The sequence below is a fragment of the Larus michahellis genome, chromosome 24, assembly GCF_964199755.1.
Source record: "Larus michahellis chromosome 24, bLarMic1.1, whole genome shotgun sequence".
NCBI lineage: Eukaryota > Metazoa > Chordata > Aves > Charadriiformes > Laridae > Larus > Larus michahellis.
The window spans coordinates 3,275,286-3,294,298 of NC_133919.1; the positions used below are offsets into that span (position 1 = coordinate 3,275,286).

Consider the following 19,013-nt stretch of genomic DNA (forward strand, 5'->3'; position numbering starts at 1 on the left):
CCTTACTGGGACCATTATTGGGCTTTTACTGGATCTTACTGGGTCAATCACTGGGCCCTTACTGGGGCCATCATTGGACCTTTACTGTGACTTTACTGGGCCCTTACTGGGGCGGTCATTGGACCTTTACTGGGTCTTACTGGGGCCATCACTGGACCATTGCTGCGACCATCGATGGACCTTTACTGGGGCCATCATTCGACTTTTACTGGATCTTACTGGGGTTGATCACTGGGCCCTTACTGGGACAATCGTTGGACCTTTACTGGGTCTTTACTGGGTCCACCCCTGGTCCCATCCCTGTCCCCCCCCTGCCATTGCTGTCCCTCCCTCCCACCGGTGCCACCGCTGCCTGTCCCCGACCCCCTGTCCCCCATCCCCCTCTCCCTGTCCCCCCGTCCCCGACCGACCCCCCCCATCCCCAACCCCCCTGTCCCCGTCCCCGTGTCCCCGACCTCCCCCCCCCTCCGTCCCCCCCCCGGTCCCCAGCCACCGCAGCCCAGGCTCACACCGCACCGACGACCCCTTTATTCACCGCCCGGATTCGGGGACAGGGACAGTCCCGGGCCTCCCCACCAAGGTGTCCCCCCCCACAACCCCGGGGGGTCCCTGGTCCCCCCCCCCGTCCCCTCAGCGGTCCTTCTTGCGCAGGGGGGGGACGGGGGGTAGTGGCGGGCGGGTGGCACGTCGTAGTGGCTGGGGATGTGGCTGTTCTTGGGGGAGTCGTAATGGCTGGGGGGGGCGCGGGGGTGACGCCTTCGGCCCCCCCGGGGCGGCTCTCTGCGGGGACAAGAGGAGGCTGCAAAAGGGGCCGTGTCGTTCCCCCCCCCCAGGGCCATGCAACCCCCCCGTCACTGGGGCTGTGTCCCCCCCGTGCAGCCCCTGTCTCCAGGTAGGTGTCGTCCCCCCCCAAGGCCATGTAACCCCCATCACCAGGGCAGTGTGTCCCCCCCCCCGCCAAAGGCCATGCAGTCCCCTGTCACCACGGCTGTGTCCCCCCCCCATGCAGCCCCCATCACCGGGTCCATGTGTCATGCGTGTGTCCCCCCCACCAAGGGCCATGCAACCCCCCCCGCTGGGGCTGTGACCCCCCCAGGGCCACGCAGCCCCTGTCACCAGGTCCATGTGTGTCCCCCTCCCAGGGCCATGTAACCCCCATCACCGGGTCCATGTGTCCCCCCCCGCCAGGGCCATGTAACCCCCATCACCAAGGCTGTGTCCCCCCCCCATGCAACACCTATAACTGGGGCTATGCCCCCCCCCCCCAACCCCCCCCCCAGGGCCATGCAACCCCCATCACCGGGTCCATGTGTCCCCCCCCTCCCAGGGCCATGTAACCCCCATCACCAAGGCTGTGCCCCCCCCACCCCCATGCAACCCCCATCACTGGGGCTATGCCCCCCCCCCCCCGCCCAGGGCCATGTAACCCCCATCACCGGGGCTGCGTCCCCCCCATGCAACCCCCATCACCGGGTCCATGTGTGTCCCCCCCAGGGCCATGCAGCCCCCATCGCTGGTGCTGTGTCCCCCCCCAGGGCCATGCAGCCCCCATCACTGTATCCATGTGTCCCCCCCACCAAGGGCCATGCAACCCCCATCACTGGGGCTGTGTGTCCCCCCCCCCAGGGCCATGTAACCCCCATCACCAAGGCTGTGTTTCCCCCGCCCCGCTCCATGCAACCCCCGTCGCTGGTGCTGTGTCCCCCATCACCGGGTCCATGTGTCGTTCCCCCCCACCCCCCGAGCCGGGCTCACCGGGGCCAGGCCCCCCCCCCTCCGTCCCCTCCGGGGGGGCCTCGTCGAGGAGCCCGATCTCGGCGTAGGACGTCTCCCTGCGGACGGGGGCCTTCATCTCCATGTAGCTGCCCTCGGGGGCCTTGGCGGCGGGGGGGGGCAGCTCCTTGATGGTGGCGTAGGGGTTCTCGCCGGCCAGGGAGCTGGCGCTGGCCCCCAGCCCCTCGGGGGGGTGGGCTGGGGGAGAAGGAGCTGGGGCGGGGGGGGGGCGCCCCACGGCAGGGAGCAGCCGCGGCCCGCCATGGCCCGGGCAAGTCCCAGCCGGCCCCAGCTCATCCCGGTACTTCCCTCGTCCCAGCCCATTCCATCCCATCCCGTCCCCTCCCCACCCCCATCCCTATCCCATCTCCATCTCCATCCCTTCCCCACCCCTTTCCTTCCCCATCCCATTCCCATCCCCATCTCCATCCCATCCCTATCCCATCTTCATCCCCATCCCATCCCATCTCCATCTCCATCCCTTCCCCACCCCTTTCCTTCCCCATCCCATTCCCATCCCCATCTCCATCCCATCCCTATCCCATCTTCATCCCATCCCCATCTCATTCCATCCTATCCCCATCCCATCCTATCCCTTCCCCAGCCCATCCCATCTCGTCCCCATCCCATCCCCATCCCATCCCTATCCCCGTCCCTATCCCATCCCATTCCTTCCCCATCCCATCCCAATCCCCATCTGCATCCCACCCCATCCCCATCCCAATCCCATTCCCATCCCCATCTCCATCCCATCCCTTCCCCATCCCCATCCCTGTCCTCATCCCATCCCATCCCCATCCCGATCCCATCCCCACCCCATTCCTTCCCCATCCCATCCCCATCCCCACCCTATCCCTATCCCCATTCCTTCCCCATCCCATCTTGATTCCATCCCTTCCCCATCCCTTCCGTATCCCATCCCCATCCCATCCCATCTCATCCCCATCCCCATCCCCATCCCATCCTCATCCCCACCCCATCTCTATCCCAATTCCTTCCCCATCCCATCCCTCCCATCCCATCCCTGTCCTCATCCCATCCCATCCCCATCCCGATCCCATCCCCACCCCATTCCTTCCCCCTCCCATCCCCATCCCCATCCCTATCCCATTCCCACCCCACTCCCGTACCTTTCCCCTCGCCTTTCCCCAGGCTGTAGCTGTAGCTGTAGCTCCGGTCCAGCTGCCCCCCTGCAAGGGGGCACGTTCGGGGTCCCCCCCTGCTCCAGTCCCCCCCCCACCCCCACCCCCCCGCCACCTCCCCAGGGGCTGGGAGCCAGGAGGGGACCCCAGTGCCCCCCCCGCCCCCCCCCCCGCCCCCCCCTTACCCCTGGGGCGCGGGGCCGGAGCCCCGAGGTGCTTCCAGCCGGGGGGCAGCGTGGCGGGGCCGGGGGGGCCGGGGGGTCTCTCCGCGCCGGGGAGGGGCTGGGGGGCGCCCACCTGGGCCCGGAGAGTGCACGGTTTGGCCACCAGCCTCCTGGCAGCCGCGTCGCGCCCGGGGGGGTACCGCGCAACACCCTGGGGCACCGCGCAACGCCGTGGTGTGCCGGGAAACACCATCCTGTGCCGGGTAACACCATCCTGTGCCGGGTAACACCACGGTGTGCCAAGAAACACCGGGTACCACTGTCGTGTGCCGGGAAACACCGAGTACCACCATCCTGTGCCATACAACACCGTGGTGTGCCAGGAAACATGATCGTGTGCCGGGAAACACCGTCGTGTGCCGGGAAACACCAGGTACCACCATTGTGTGCCGGGAAACACCGTGGTGTGCCGGGAAACACCATCATGTGCCAGGAAACACCGGGTAACACCATCGTGTGCCAGGAAACACTGGGTAACACCATCCTGTGCCGTACAACGCCATGGTGTGCCGGGAAACACCGGGTACCACTGTTGTGTGCCGGGAAACACCGGCTAACAGCATCATGTGCCGGGAAACACCATGGTGCGCCGGGAAACACGGTCATGTGCCGGGAAACACCGGGTACCACCAGCCTGTGCCATACACCACCATGCCACACCATCATGGCGCACCGCGCAACACCATGGAGTGCCGCGCAACACCGTGCCGCACCATCATGTGCCGTGCAACACCATCACGGTGCACCGCACAACACCACGGTGTGCCGTGCAACACGGTGCTGGACCATAATAGTGCACCGTGCAACACCATCCTGTGCCATACAACACCGTGCCACACCACCATGTGCCGTGCAACACCATGGTGTGCCGTACAATACCATGGTGTGCCGTACGACACTGTGCCGCACCATCATGGTGCACCGCGCATCACCGTGCGGTGTTGTGGCGCACCATACACCGCCGCAGTGCGCCGTGCAACACCATCCTGTGCCGTGCAACACCGTGCTGCACCATAATAGCGCACCGTGCAACACCGTGCCGCACCATCACGTGCCGTGCAACGCCGTGCTGCACCATCGTGGTGCACTGTGTAACACCACGGTGTGCCGTGCAGCACCGTGCAACGCCATCATGTGCCGTGCAAGGCCGTGCCGCGCCATCATGGTGCATCATCGCGCATCACCGTGCGGCGCCACGGTGCACCGTGCAACCCCGCGTTGTGCCGTGCACCACCGTAGCACACCGTGCAACACTGTGCTGCACCACGCAACACCACGGGGCACTGTACAGCGCCGTGCGGTGCCGTGACGCACCACGCAACACCGTGATGGACCACCTGACGCCTTGATGGACCACCCAACACCGTGAGGCACCACACAACACACATCATGATGCACCACACAACACCATGACACACAACTCAACACACACCGTGACACACCACACAACGCCGTGACGCACCACACAATGTTGTGATGGACCACAAAACACCGCGACGCACCACACAACACCATGACGTACTACACAACACCGTGACGCACCACACAACACCGTGACGCACCACACACCATAATGCACCACACACCATAATGCACCACACAACACACACCGTGACGCACCACACAACACCGTGATGGACCACACAACACACACCATGATGCACCACACAACATCATGACACACCACACAACACTGTGATGGACCGTACACCATAATGCACTACACAACGCACACCGTGACGCACCACAAAACACCGTGACGGACCACACAACACACTCCATGACACACCACACACCACCATGATGGACCACAATACACTGTGATGCACCACACAACACCGTGACAGACCACACAACACCGTGACGCACCACACAATGCCATGATGGACCACACAACACACACCGCGACGCACCACACAACACCATGATGGACCACACAACACCGTGACGCACCACACAACACCGTGACGCACTACTCAACACACACCGTGACGCACCACACAATGCCGTGACACACCACATGACACTGTGATGGACCGTACACCATAATGCACCACACAACGCACACCGTGACGCACCACACAACACCGTGACGGATCACACAACACGCTCCATGACACGCCACACAACACCGTGATGGACCACAATACACTGTGATGCACCACACAACACCGTGACAGACCACACAACACCGTGACGCACCACACAATGCCGTGATGGACCACACAACACCATGATGGACCACACAACACCATGATGGACCACACAACACTGTGACGCACCACTCAACGCACACCGTGACGCACCACACAACACCGTGACTCACCACACAACACCGTGACGCACCACTCAACACACACCGTGACGCACCACACAACGCCGTGACACACCACACGACACTGTGATGGACCGTACACCATAATGCACCACACAACGCACACCGTGACGCACCACACAACACCGTGACGGACCACACAACACGCTCCATGACACGCCACACAACACCGTGATGCACCCCAATACACCGTGACAGACCACACAACGCCATGACACACCACACAACACACACCGCGACGCACCACGCAACCCCACGCAGCCCCGTGGGGCCAGCACCGGCCGCGCCGTACCTGGCTGGAGCCGGCGGCCTCGCGGTGGCCGGGGGCCGGCAGGGTGCACTGGGAGAGCGTGTGGTAGCTGGGGTTGGAGTAGTAGTGCGCTTGGTGGCCCGGTGGCACGTCTTGGGGGGGGACGGGGGACGGGACACAGGCATCAGCCCGGTGCCACGGGGCCACCGCCGGTGCGTCCCCCCCCCCCTGCCTGGTCGCCGGCCTCACCTGGCACCACGTAGTCGGAGGCGTCCGTCTGTCCCGCCGTGTAGGCCACCGCCAGGTGCCGGCTCGCCTTCCCCTTCCGCCGGTGCCGGTGCCACAGGAAGGCGGCCACCAAGGCCACCAGAAGGGCCAGCAGGGCCACCAAGCTGAGCACGACCCCCAGGGAGCTGTAGGTTGCCGGGGGGGCCGGCAGGATGGTGTAGGGCTGCTCGGGGGTCCCTGTGGCGGGGGGGGGGTGGGGGGGGGTGGCACAGGGTCCTTAGAGAAGGTGGGGAGGGGGGGTAGGGACCCCCATGGGACACATTCCACCCCCCCCCCAACCCCGGCGCCCACTCACCGGCCTCGCAGAGGGGCCCGATCCTGCCCGGGGCGCAGGGGCAAGCGCCGGTGGCCGGGTGGCAAGTGGCGTTGTGGGGACAGCGGCAGAGCTGGTCGCACTGGAGCCCGAAGGTGCCGGGGGGGCAGGCTGGGGGGGGGGGCGGGGTGTGTGTGCGGCGGCCGGGGCCATACTGGCCCTATGGCCCCATAGGGGACAGTACAGCCCCACACCGCCCGGGACTGCATAGCCCCATACTGGGCCCTTGTAGCCCCATATTGGGCCCATATGGCCCCATACCACCCAGGACCATATAGGCCCATACTGGTCCCTTATCGCTCCATACTGGTCCCTTATAGCCCCATAATGGGACCATATAGCCCCATAGTGGGCCCATATAGCCCCATACTGGGCCCTTATAGCCCCATCCTGGGCCCATACAGTCCCACACTGGGCTCATATAGCCCCATACGACCCAGGACCATATAGCCCCATAGTGGGCCCATATAGCCCCATACCGGGCCTTTGTAGCCCCATACCGGGCCCTTATAGCCCCATACCATCCAGGACCATATAGCCCCATACTGGTCCCTTGTAGCCCCATGATGGGCCCTTATAGCCCCATCCTGGGTGCATACAGTCCCATACTGGTCCCTTATAGCCCCATACCGCCCAGGATCATATAGCCCCATAGTGGGCCCATATAGCCCCATACTGCCCAGGGCCCTTATAGTCCCATACTGGGCCCATACAGCCCTATAGTGGGACCCCATAGCCCCATACAACCATATAGTACCTGGGCCCATATAGCCCCGTACTGGGCCCTTATAGCCCCATACCACCCAGGACCATATAGCCCCATACTGCCCAGGACCACATAGCCCCATACTGGGCCTATACAGCCCTATAGTGGGCCCTTATAGCCCATACTGGGACCGAATAGCCCCATACTGCCCGGGACCACATAGCCCCATACTGGGCCCATATAGCCCTATAGTAGGACCACATAGCCCCATACAGCCCTATAGTACCTGGGCCCATATAGCCCCATACCGGGCCCTTGTAGCCCCATACTGGGCCCATACAGTCCCATACTGGGCCCATATAGCCCCATACCGGGCCCTTGTAGCCCCATACCGGGCCCATACAGTCCCATACTGGGCCCATATAGCTCCATACCACCCAGGACCACATAGCCCCATACCGCCCAGGACCACATAGCCCCATACTGGGCCCGTATAGCCCTATAGTGGGACCACATAGCCCCATACAGCCCTATAGTACCCGGGCCCATATAGGCCCATACTGGTCCCTTGTAGCCCCATACTGGGCCCTTATACCCCATACAGGGCCCTTATAGCCCCATACTGGGCCCTTATAGCCCCATACCACCCAGGACCATATAGCCCCACAGTGGGCCCATATAGCCCTATACTGGTCCCTTGTAGCCCCATGCTGGGCCCTTATAGCCCCATACTGGGCCCATATAGCCCCATACTGCCCAGGAACGGAGCAGGGGGAGCCCCTATGGCCCCGGGGGGGGGGTGTCCATGGGTGTGGGGGGGGTGCATACCCCCGGGGGGGGGGGGGATGACAGTCGATGGGGGGGGGTCTCTACCTTCCCTGGCCGGGCAGCGGCATGTCCCTTGGGTGGGGGGACACATTCCACGCCCCCCCCAACCCCGGCCCCAGGGAGCGCGGGCTGGAGGATGGCGGGGGGGGGGGGGGGGGGGGGGCATGTGGGGAGGGATGGGGGTCAGCCCCCCCCACCCTTAACTCACGCTGGGCGCAGCGGGGGCCGTGCCAGCCGGGGGCGCAGAGGCAGGAGCCGTTGGCGGGGTGGCAGGAGGAGCCGTGGGCGCAGGAGCAGCTCAGGGCGCAGCGCTTGCCGTAGCGGCCGGGTGGGCAGGCTGAGGTGAGACGAGCGCGCCCCGGTCTCAGCCTCCTTGGCGGCGGGGCGGCGGGGGGGGGGGGGCGGGGGATGGAACCGGCTTGGGAGCAACCCGTCATTTGGGGAATCGGGTTTTGGGGGGGGTGGGTTGGGACGATGGCGGGGGTGACTCACGGCGCTGGCAGGTGGGCCCGCGGTAGCCGGGGGGGCAGGCGCAGGATCCGTCGCGGGGCGAGCAGACGGCCCCGTTGCGGCAGGAGCAGGGCGAGAGGCAGCCCGGGCCCCAGAGGCCTTGGGGACAACCCTGCTTGCACTGCGGCCCTGCGAGGAGGAGGAGGAGGAGGAGGAGGAGGAGGAGGAGGAGGAGGGATGAAGGCCGGGGGTACAGCGGGGTGTCCCCCCCCACCACCTTTGTCCCCCCCCGCACTTACCCATCCAGCCGGGCAGGCAGTGGCACTCCCCGGTGACGGGCTGGCAGCCATCGGCGTGGGCGCAGTCGCAGCGTTGCCCGCAGCCCTCCCCGAACGTCCCGTTCTTGGGGCGAGGTGGGGACACGACGGGGACAGTTTTAGGGTGGGGAGTGGGGTTGGGGGACAGGGCTTGGGACACACACACACACACACACACACACACACACACACACACACACACTCACCGGGCAGGGCTGCAGGCAGCGGGGGCCCTGCCAGCCGGGGGGGCAAGCGCAGGTGCCGCTCTGGGGGTCGCAGGTGGCCCCGTGGGCGCAGCCGCAGCTCCGGTTGCAGCCGGGACCCCAAGTGCCGGAGGGACAGGGAACGGAGCAACGGGGGCCGTGCCAGCCTGGGAGGGAAGGGACGGAAGGGTGGGCAGGGGGAGGGGGATAGGGACCCCCCCACCCCCCCCCCAAGCCTGGGGTGCCCCCCACCTTCCTTGCAGAGGCAGGAGCCGTCGAGGGGGGAGCAGGCGAAGGCGTGCTGGCAGGAGCAGCGCCCCGAGCAGTTGGCGCCGAAGGTGTCGGGGGGGCACAGGGAGGAGCAGTGCTCGTCCTGGGGGGGGGGGGGGGGGGGACACGACACGACACACACATACACAAAAACTTCAGGACAGCCCCCCCCGCCACTTTCCACCCCTGGGGAACCCCCCACCCCGGTCCCCTCCTCTTGGCATCCAGCGGGTTTTGGGGGGGTGACCCCCCCAAAAAATCCCCTTCACCCCCCCACGGGAACCCTAAGCCGTCCCCAAGGTTGCCTGGACCCCCCAAGCTAACCCCCCACCCCCCCAGGAATGCTGAAGTGCCCATTGCCCGCCCCCCACCCCTCCCCCCCCCGCAAAGGGATGCCCCCAGACCCCAAAATTGCCCCCAGAGATAAAAGGAGCCCCAGCCCGTCCCCAAGGATGCCCCGCCCCCCGTGTTTCCCCCCCCCCCCCCCGCCCCCGGCCCATCCACATCCCCACTCTCCCCCCAGAACCACACAAACACCCCAAGTGCCCCCCCCCAGCACCACTCAGATCCACCCACCCACACACACAACCACGCTCATCCCCCCCTCCACGATGCTCCCCCCGGGACCACCCAGACCCCCCCATGCTCCCCCTAGAACCACCCAGACCCCTCCATTCTCCTCCCAGGACCACCCAGGCCCCCCCATTCTCTCCCCAGAACCACCCAGACCCCCCATGCTCTTCCTAGGGCCACCCAGACCCCCCCATGCTCCCCCCAGAACCACCCAGACCCCCCCATTCTCCTCCCAGAACCACCCAGACCCCCCCCTGCTCTTCCTAGAACCACCCAGACCCCCCCTTTCTCCCCCCAGAACCACCCAGCCCCCCCCATGCTCTTCCTAGGACCACCTAGACCCCCCCCATACTCCCACCCCCTCACTTCACGTCCTGCCCCAGGACCACCAGCCCCCCCGCCCCCGCCGTGTCCCCGCACCGTGTAGCCGGGGGGGCAGTGGCAGCGGCCGGTGGTCCCGTTGCAGACCCCCCCGTGGAGGCAGAGGCAGGTCTGCAGGCAGCCGGCCCCGAAAGAGCCGGGGGGGCAACTCTCATTGCAGAAGAGCCCGGCCCAGCCGGGGCGACAGACGCACTCCCCGTGCATGGGGTGGCAGCTGGGGGGGGGCACCCCCTCAGCACCCCAGTGCTCCCAGGACGGGGCACTGGGTGTGCTGGGAAAGGGGCTTTGCAAATGGGGCAAAATTGGGGGGGGAGGGTGGGGGGGGAGGGCACAAAGCATCTGCCCCAAGCTTGGTAGGGGGGGCGAATTGAACCATTCCTGGCCACCCAGCCAGTATCCTCCCTGCGTGGCGAGGGGGCTGGGGAGAGGGGAGGGGGCTGGCGGGGGGGGATGAGGATATTGGGGAGAGGTGAGGGTGCTGGGCGGGGGGGGATGAGGATATTGGGGAGAGGGGAGGGTGCTGGGAGGGGGGGGATGAGGATATTGGGGAGAGGGGAGGGTGCTGGGAGGGGGGGATGAGGATATTGGGGAGAGGGGAGGGTGCTGGGCGGGGGGGATGAGGATACTGGGGAGAGGGGAGGGTGCTGGGAGGGGGGGGATGAGGATACTGGGGAGAGGGGAGGGTGCTGGGAGGGGGGGATGAGGATACTGGGGAGAGGGGAGGGTGCTGGGGGGGGGATGAGGATATTGGGGAGAGGGGAGGGTGCTGGGCGGGGGGGGATGAGGATACTGGGGAGAGGGGAGGGTGCTGGGAGGGGGGGGATGAGGATACTGGGGAGAGGGGAGGGTGCTGGGAGGGGGGGGATGAGGATATTGGGGAGAGGGGAGGGTGCTGGGGGGGGATGAGGATACTGGGGAGAGGGGAGGGTGCTGGGAGGGGGGGGATGAGGATATTGGGGAGAGGGGAGGGTGCTGGGAGGGGGGGGATGAGGATACTGGGGAGAGGGGAGGGTGCTGGGAGGGGGGGGATGAGGATATTGGGGAGAGGGGAGGGTGCTGGGAGGGGGGGATGAGGATATTGGGGAGAGGGGAGGGTGCTGGGAGGGGGGGGATGAGGATATTGGGGAGAGGGGAGGGTGCTGGGGAGAGGGGAGGATACTGGGGGGGAGATGAGGATATCAGGGAGAGGGGAGGATGGTGGGGAGAGGGGAGGATATTTGGGAGAGGGGAGGATGCTGGGGGAGTTGAGGATGGTGGGGAGAGGGGAGGGTTTTGGGGGAGAGAGGAGAATATTTGGGAGAGGGGAGGGTATTTGGGAGATGGGATGATGCTGGAAAGAGGGGAGGATGTTGGGGAGAAGTGAGGATACTGGGGCAGAGGGGAGGATACTGGGTGGGAGATGAGGATATTGGGGAGAAGGGAGGATGCTGAGGGGAAGATGAGGATGCTGGAAAGAGGGGAGGATGCTGGGGAGAGGGGAGGATACTGGGGAGAGGGGAGGATACTGGGGAGGGAGATGAGGATGGTGGAGAGAGGGGAGGATGCTGGAAAGAGGGGGGGATACTGGGGAGAGGGGAGGGTGCTGGGGGAGTTGAGGATGGTGGGGAGATGGGAGGGTGTTGGGGAGAGGGGAGGACGTTTGGGAGGGGGGATGATGCTGGAAAGAGGGGAGGATGCTGGGGAGAGCAGAGGATATTTGGGAGAGGGGCGGATGGTGGGGAGATGGGAGGATGCTGGAAAGAGGGGAGGATGCTGAGGAGAGGGGAGGATATTTGGGAGAGGGCAGGATATTTGGGAGAGGGGAGGATGCTGGAAAGAGGGGAGGATATTGGGGAGAGGGGAGGATATTGGGGAGAGGGGAGGATACTGGGGGGGAGATGGGGATACTGGGGAGAGGGGAGCATGCTGGGGGGAGCTGAGGGTGCCGGGGGGAGCCGGGGTGGGCTGGGGGGGGGGGAGGGGGAGGTCCCACCTGAGGCTGTGCTGGGGGTGGCAGAGGCACTGGCTCTGGCAGCGGAGGCCGTAGAGGCCGGGGAGGCAGCGGCGCTCCTGGCAGCGGCTGCCCTGGAAGCCGGCCTCGCACAGGCAGCCCCCGTCCACATGGAAGCATTGGCCCCCGTTGGCGCAATCGCAGCTCTCCCGGCAATCCTGCCCGTACCGCCCCACCGGGCACCGCTCCCGGCACCTACGGGGTTGAGGGGGGGGGGGGGGGGGGGCGAGGAGGGGACACAGAGAGGGGTGACACAACCCCACCAGGAGACCGGCTGGCTCCTGGCCCTCCCCAAGCTGAGGCCGCCCAGCTCGTTGCATGCCAGGCCGGGGGAGCTGGGGCGGCGGCGCTGCCTGCGCGGGGACCTGCCACCGGCAGCAGCAGCGGGGCTCGGTGGCCTCGTCCCCCGTGTGTCGCATCCCCGTGTACCCCCGTCCACCCGGCGTACCCCCTCCCTGTCCTCCCATCCCACTGTCCCCCCATTCCCTGTCCCTGCATTCCCCTGTCACCCCCATCCCCCTGTCCCCCCCATCCCCCGTACCCCCCATTCCCTGTCCCCCCGTCCCCCCACATCCCCCTGTACCCCCCATCCCCCTGTCACCCCCATTCCCTGTGCCCCCATTCCTTGTCCCCCCATTCCCTGTCCCGCATCCCCCCATTCCCTGTCCCCCCCATCTCCCATCACCCCCATTCCCTGTCCCCCCACATCCCCCCCTGTCCCCCCATTCCCTGTCCCTGCATCCCCCTGTCACCCCCATTCCCCGTTCCCCCCATCCCCCGGTCCCCCCATTCCCTGTCCCCCCCCCATCCCCCTGTCATCCCACATCCCCCTGTCCCCCCTATTCCCTGTCCCCCCCATGCCCCTCACCACCCCCATCCCCCTGTCCCCCCCATCCCCACATCCCCCTGTACGCCCCCTTCCCTGTCCCCCCCCTCACTGCTCTCCGGTGAAGCCGGGGGTGCACTGGCACTGTCCCCCCCGGGGGTCACAGTGGCCCCCGTTGTGGCAGCGACACTCGCCCTGGCAGCCGGGGCCGAAGCGCCCGGGGGGACACGGCACGGAGCAGATCTCCCCCTGCGAAGGAACCGCAGGGTCGGCAGGGGAAACTGAGGCAGGGACCGCGGCGGGGGCCGGGGGGGGGTGTCACAGCCCACCTACCATCCATCCGTGGGGGCAGACGCAGAGGCTGGATTCGGTGGGGTGGCAGATGCCCCCGTTCTGGCAGGGACAGGGGCTGTCGCAGGGTGTCCCGTTGCGGCAGGGCATCTCGCAGCTGCGGGGGGGGGGGGGGGTGGGGTGGCGAGGGATGAGCGGGACCCCCAGCCGAGGGGTGCCGGGGTGTGTTGGGGGGGGTGCAGAGCGAGGACCCCTACTCACAGGGGGCCGGCAAGCCCCAGGGGGCAGCGGCAGGCGCCGGAGGAGGCGTTGCAGGGGGCCCGGTGGTGGCAGGGGCAGGGCAGGCGACAGCCCTGGCCGTAGGTGCCGGGGGGGCACGGCTGGCGGCAGCGGGGGTCGGCGAAGCCGGGGGGGCAGGAGCAGACCCCGCTCAGGGGGTCGCAGGGGGCCCCGTGGTGGCAGTCGCAGCGGTGCTGGCAGCCCGGGCCCCACGACTGCTCGTCACACTCTGCACGGGGGGGACACCGCCGGTACCCCCCCATCCCAGCCCCGGCCGTCCAGCCCCATCCCATCCCCATCTCCATCCCTATCCCCATCCCAGTCTCATCCATATCCCTTTGCCATCCTATCCCATGTGTATCCCATCCCATCACATCCCAACCCATCCCCATCCCATCCCCATCCCCATGCCATTCCCATCCCATGTGTATCCCATCCCATCCCCATCCCATGCATATCCCATCCCCATCCCATCCCATGTGTATTGCATCCCATCACATTCCCATCCCCATCCCATCACATTCCCATCCCCTCCCCATCTCCATCCCCATCCCAATCTCACCAATATCCCATCCCATTCCCATCCCCATCCCCATCCCATGCATATCCCATCCCCATCCCATGCATATCCCATCCCATCGCATCCCTATCCCCATCCCCATCCCAATCTCACCCATATCCCCATCCCCATCCCAATCTCACCCATATCCCCATCCCCATCTTATCTCCACCTGAATCTCCATCCCCATCCCAACCCATCCTATCCCCATCTCCAGCCCCATCCCAATCTCACCCATATCCCATCCCCATCCCATTCCCATCCCATCCCATATGTATCCCATCCCATTCCCATCCCCATCCCATCACATCCCCATTCCCATCTCCATCCCCATCCCAATCTCACCCATATCCCATCCCCATCCCCATCCCATGTGTATCCCATCCCATTCCCATCCCATCCCATGTGTATCCCATCCCATGTGTATCCCACCACATTCCCATCTCCATCCCCATCCCAATCTCACCCATATCCCATCTCCATCCCATCTCCACTCCATCCCAATCCCATCCCCATCCCCATCCCCCCCCGAGCCGTCCCACCCCAGGCTGCCCAGCCCTCCAGGGAGTCCCGCTGTCCCCCTGCCCCCCCCCCATCCCAGCCGGGGGTCCCCGACCCCGTGTGTCCCCCCCCCGCACCCAGCACCCCCCACCCGCCGCTCACCGCTGGAGCAGTCGGTGCCGCGCCAGCCCGGCTCGCACTGGCAGAGGTCGGGAGCCACGCACCGGCCGTGGACACACTCCTGGGTGCAGCGCGCTGCGGGAAACACGGCCGGGGGGTGACGGGGGGCTGAGCCGGGATAGGGTCCCGTGTCCCCCCCACCCCGCCGGGGCCACCCGCTCGCCCCACTCACGGACGCAGGTGTCCCGGCTCTCGTAGTAGCCCAGGCAGCACTGGTAGCGCCGGCGGTAGTCGGTGCGGACGGCCTGCCGGTACTCGGTGCGGTACACGATCCTGCGCCCGCAGCAGCGCCGTCAGGATGGGGACAGTCCCCTCCAGCCCCCCCCCGCCCAGGGACGTGGGGACACCCCGCAGTGGGACACCCTGCTCCAGAGCCCCCATAGCCTTGGGGACACCCTGCAGGGGGACAGCCCCCCATGGACGTGGGGACAAACTGCCATGGGACAGTGCCCTCCAGCCCCCGCCATGGACGTGGGGACACCCCGCAGTGGGACACCCCACTCCAGCCCCCCCATAGCCATGGGGACACCCTGCAGGGGGACAGCCCCCTCCACGCTCCCCGTGGCTTTGGGGACACCGTGTAGTGAGACAGCCCCCCGTAGCCTTGGGGACACCCTGCAGGGGGACAGTCCCGCGCCAGCCCCCCCATGGACATGGGGACACCTTGCAGGGGGACAGCCCCCCCCATAGCCGTGGGGACACCCTGCAGGGGGACAGCCCCCCATGGACGTGGGGACAAACTGCCATGGGACAGCCCCCTTCCAGCCCCGCCATGGCCTTGGGGACACCCTGCAGTGGGACACCCCGCTCCAGCCCCCCCATAGCCGTGGGGACACCCTGCAGGGTGATAGTCCCATGCCAGCCCCCCCATGGCCTTGGGGACACCCTGCAGGGGGACAGTCCCGCTCCGGCCCCCCCATAACCATGGGGACAGCCAGCACGGGGACAGCCAGCAGTGTGACAGCCCCCCATGGCCTTGGGGACAACCCGCAATGGGACAGCCCCCCATGGACGTGGGGACACCATGCAGGGGGACAGTCCCACTCCAGGCCCCCCATAGCCTTGGGGACACCCCGCAGCGGGACACCCCGCTCCAGCCCCCCCCCCATAGCCACAGGGACGCCCTGCAGGGGGACAGCCCCCCCCCCCGCCATGGCTTTGGGGACCCCCTGCAGCGTGACAGCCCCCTCTGTGCGTGGCCCTGGGGACCCCCTGCCGTCCCCGCGGGGGGGCCGGGACGCCCCACCTCTGCTGCAGGCAGGGCAGGGGGGTCCCCGGCGGCGCGGGACAGGGCTCGGCGGAGGGCACGACGTGGGGTTTGGTGTAGGACTCCTTCACCGCCGCCGTGAAGCTGCCGGAGGAGGGGGAGGCGGGGTGACGGCGGGTCCTGGGGGACCGTCAACCCCCCCCGACCCCCCCCCCCCTTTTCCAGTCCCCCCCCAGTCCTACCTCTCCCAGTAGCTGCAGACGTTGGGGTCGCTGGGGCGGAGGGCGGCCAGCAGGCAGAGGTGGGTGGCCAGCGCCGCGACCCGCAGCGCCATCCTGCACAGGCTGGGGGGTGGTGTGGGGGGGGGGGAAACAGACGACGGCTTCGCCCTCCGACCCCCCCCCGGCTCCCCACCCACCGCCCCCAACCCGGAGAGCGGGATCCGACCTCCCCGTGGGGGCTCCGCATCCCTCCGTCCGCGGGAACGGCCCCAGCCAAGGGGAAACTGAGGCACGGCGGCCTGGGTGGCCCCCGCGCATTCCCAAACACCCCCTCCCCGGTCGTATCCCGGCATCCCGCCGCACCCCAATCCCGGCGGGGGATGCTGCCGGGGAGCGGTACCCGAAGTGCCGGGGCGGGATTCGGCTCCCGGCCCCCCCTGGCGCGACGCCCGGGCGGCCCCATTTCAACCCGCTCCCGTGTTTATTCCCAGTTGCCTTTTCCTGGATCCATCGCCTTCTTGCTCAACCCGGAGAAGGGTCCGGCATTGCCGGGGCGGCTCCGGGATCACCGCCAACCTTGGGGGCCGGGGTTGGGGACACACACACACACACACACACACACACAGAGCGAGGCCCCCCCCAGCCCCTGACCCAACCCTGACCCCCCGGTGCCGTGTTTACCGGGACGCGTGTTTTACGGTGAAACGCCATGTGCCGGCGGGAGGAAACAGAGGTTTCCTGGTCGGCACAGCTGGATTTACGGCCCTTTCCGCGCCGCTCCGGCCGTGGGACACCCCAAAACTACCCGCCCCCCCCCCCAGCCCCATCCTCCCCCCTCGCCTCGGCCCGTGTTGTCATTTTGCAATTTGGGGGCCAAATAAAGGGGGGGGAGGGAGGGAGGGGGAGACACACCCACACACACACACACACCCCCCCGCCATCATCCCGGAGCGGCCGGTTTTGGGTGGAAAAACCGTTTAGTGGGAGTTTCCCTTCTCCCGCTGGCGAGGAATTAATTGCTCACGGGCGGGTGAAATTCCCACCCCTGCGGCCCCCCCCCCCCCCCCCAATTCCTCCCCACGGCCCCACTGCCGGCCCCATCCGACGGGGGGGGGTTTGGGGGGGGTGGTGAGGGGGGGGTCCTGGGCCTGCTGCGAACAACAGGAACCGCTGGGAGATGCTGGCAGGAAAAGCGAGGAATCATCAAAACACGCCAGCGGGCCCCGTCTGCTCCCTGCGGGGGCGGGGGGGGCCCAGCCGCTGGGAAGAGGCCCCCCCCAAGGTTGCCATAGTGGTAAGAGACCCCCCCACACCAGTAAAGAGCTGGTTCTCCCCACCCCATGGGTGCCCCCCAGCACCCCCCGGGCGAGATGGGGAGCATCGCCCAGCGGTGACGGGGTGCCATGACCCAAAGAATTGGGGGGGGGGGGGATGGGAGGGGAGAGGAGGGGGGGGGATGCAGCTGGGGTGAGGGTAGGGAACGCGGGGACCGGTCCCGTCCCCCCCCCCGGAGCCACTATCTCTCCCCCAGCGCTTCCTCCGTCGCATCCCGAGGGCTGACGCGTTTCCTCCGGGGGGGCTGCGAAGCCGCGGGGATGGGGCTGGGGGAGGATGAGGTGGGGGGGGAAGGGGGGGCGAGGACGAAGGTCGGGGTCAGGGTCACCAATGGGGTCGCCACGGGGCGTCGCAGCACCGTCCCGCGCCCCGTCCGCTGTCGCCCCGCCGCCATCACCCCACCGCCGTCACCCAGCTGCCACCACGAGCCACCGTCACCCCACCGCCGTCACCTCCCCACGGCCGCGGGAACCCACGACGCCCCCAAGCCCCCCATCACGGCGCTGGGGACAGTGTCCCCCCACCCCTGCCACCACCACCCCAGCGCAGCCCCCCAAAGCCACCCCCGGGACACCAGGGTCCGCTGGGCCGGGGAGGGTGGCACTTACCTGGCCGGGGGCCACGGTGGCCAGCAGGGTCGGGGTGCGATGGCCCCCCGAAGGGGTGGCCTGGCCGGAGGGCTCGGCCGGCCGGGACGGCACAGCGCGGCCGTCGGAAGCGGAGGGAGGGCCGGAGCCGCTCTCAGGAAGTTTGGACGCGGAGACGACTACGGAAAAGGGAAAAAAATAATAAAAAAAAAAAAAAACACTCTAGACTTACTTTTTTTCTTTTTTTTTTTTTTTTCCCCCCCTTTTTCTGGCCAGAAACCAGCGGGTTTTGGAACGACGGCGTCGGCGGGGGCCGCTCGCACACGGCGCTGGGTGGGTGGGGGGCCCTGGGGACGTCCCGACGCGGGTCCTCGGCCGGGTCACGGCTCTGGAGGGTGGCCCCGTCCCCCCGGGGGGGGTCTGCGGGGAACCTGGGACCCCCTTCGGCAGACCTCCTTCGGCGGACCCCCTCGGACCCCCCCGTGGCCACCCCTGTCTGCCCCACAGCTGGTGACCGGGGGGCTCTGCGCAGGAGCAGAGGGAGCGTGGCACCCCCGAGGGCAGGGAGCTCTGTGCTCACCCCTGGCGGTCCCCGCTCCCCCCCCCGGCGCTGGCACCCATGGGTGCAGGGCTCGATCCGGGGTGTCCCGCAGGGATGGGGTGAGTGGATGGGACCCCCGGTGAGGGGCTGCGAGGGGCAGCGGGGACGGGGGGTTCCTTCGGATTAACAGCAGCATCCAGTGGCAGTACGGAGCCCCGTGCCCGGCATCCCGGGCACATCATCCCTGTATCCCGGCCTCACATCATCCCTGCATCCCTGCATCCCAGGCACACATTGTCCCTCCATCCCAGACACACATCATCTCAGGATCCCTGCATCCCGGGCACATCATCCCAGGATCCCTGCATCCTGGACACATATCGTTCCTGCGTCCTGGGCACACATCATCCCAGCATCCCATGCACATCATCCCTGAATCCCAG

The 19,013-nt window shown here is 67.2% G+C and overlaps 1 protein-coding gene across 3 annotated transcripts; it reads right to left on the reverse strand.

The window, feature by feature from the left end:
- Positions 1–513: 513 nt before the first annotated feature.
- PEAR1 (platelet endothelial aggregation receptor 1) lies at positions 514–18,456 on the reverse strand. Of its 3 annotated transcripts, none has more exons than XM_074566567.1 (22): positions 18,051–18,455; positions 16,129–17,287; positions 15,926–16,030; positions 14,852–14,952; positions 14,662–14,754; positions 13,422–13,668; positions 13,203–13,317; positions 12,982–13,118; positions 12,026–12,238; positions 10,093–10,267; positions 9,082–9,202; positions 8,833–8,996; positions 8,609–8,711; positions 8,352–8,498; positions 8,068–8,196; positions 6,308–6,436; positions 5,974–6,189; positions 5,767–5,876; positions 3,101–3,212; positions 2,904–2,963; positions 1,756–1,971; positions 514–778 (listed from the first exon to the last, which is right to left on the reverse strand). In XM_074566567.1, the coding sequence occupies exons 2-22, from the start codon at positions 16,458–16,460 to the stop codon at positions 528–530; spliced, it is 3,276 nt and encodes a 1,091-aa protein (XP_074422668.1). In that variant the 5' UTR covers positions 16,461–17,287; positions 18,051–18,455; the 3' UTR covers positions 514–527. The 3 variants fall into 3 exon arrangements, 1 of the variants encoding a protein (XP_074422668.1); XR_012584560.1 differs by having other exon boundaries at positions 651–780; positions 5,974–6,116; positions 18,051–18,454; XR_012584561.1 differs by lacking the exon at positions 2,904–2,963 and having other exon boundaries at positions 651–780; positions 5,974–6,116; positions 18,051–18,456.
- Between the last annotated feature and the right edge of the window lie 557 nt (positions 18,457–19,013).

Coding starts and splice junctions, on each gene's coding strand:
- PEAR1 (XM_074566567.1), bottom strand. CDS start 16,460: ATGCCGGGATACGACCGGGGAGGGGGTGTTTGGGAATGCGCGGGGGCC. Junction 13,318..13,421: donor CTGGGGCTTGCCGGCCCCCT/GTGAGTAGGGGT, acceptor CCCCCCCCGCAG/CTGCGAGATGCCCTGCCGCA. Junction 8,499..8,608: donor CTGCCTGCCCGGCTGGATGG/GTAAGTGCGGGG, acceptor TCCTCCTCGCAG/GGCCGCAGTGCAAGCAGGGT.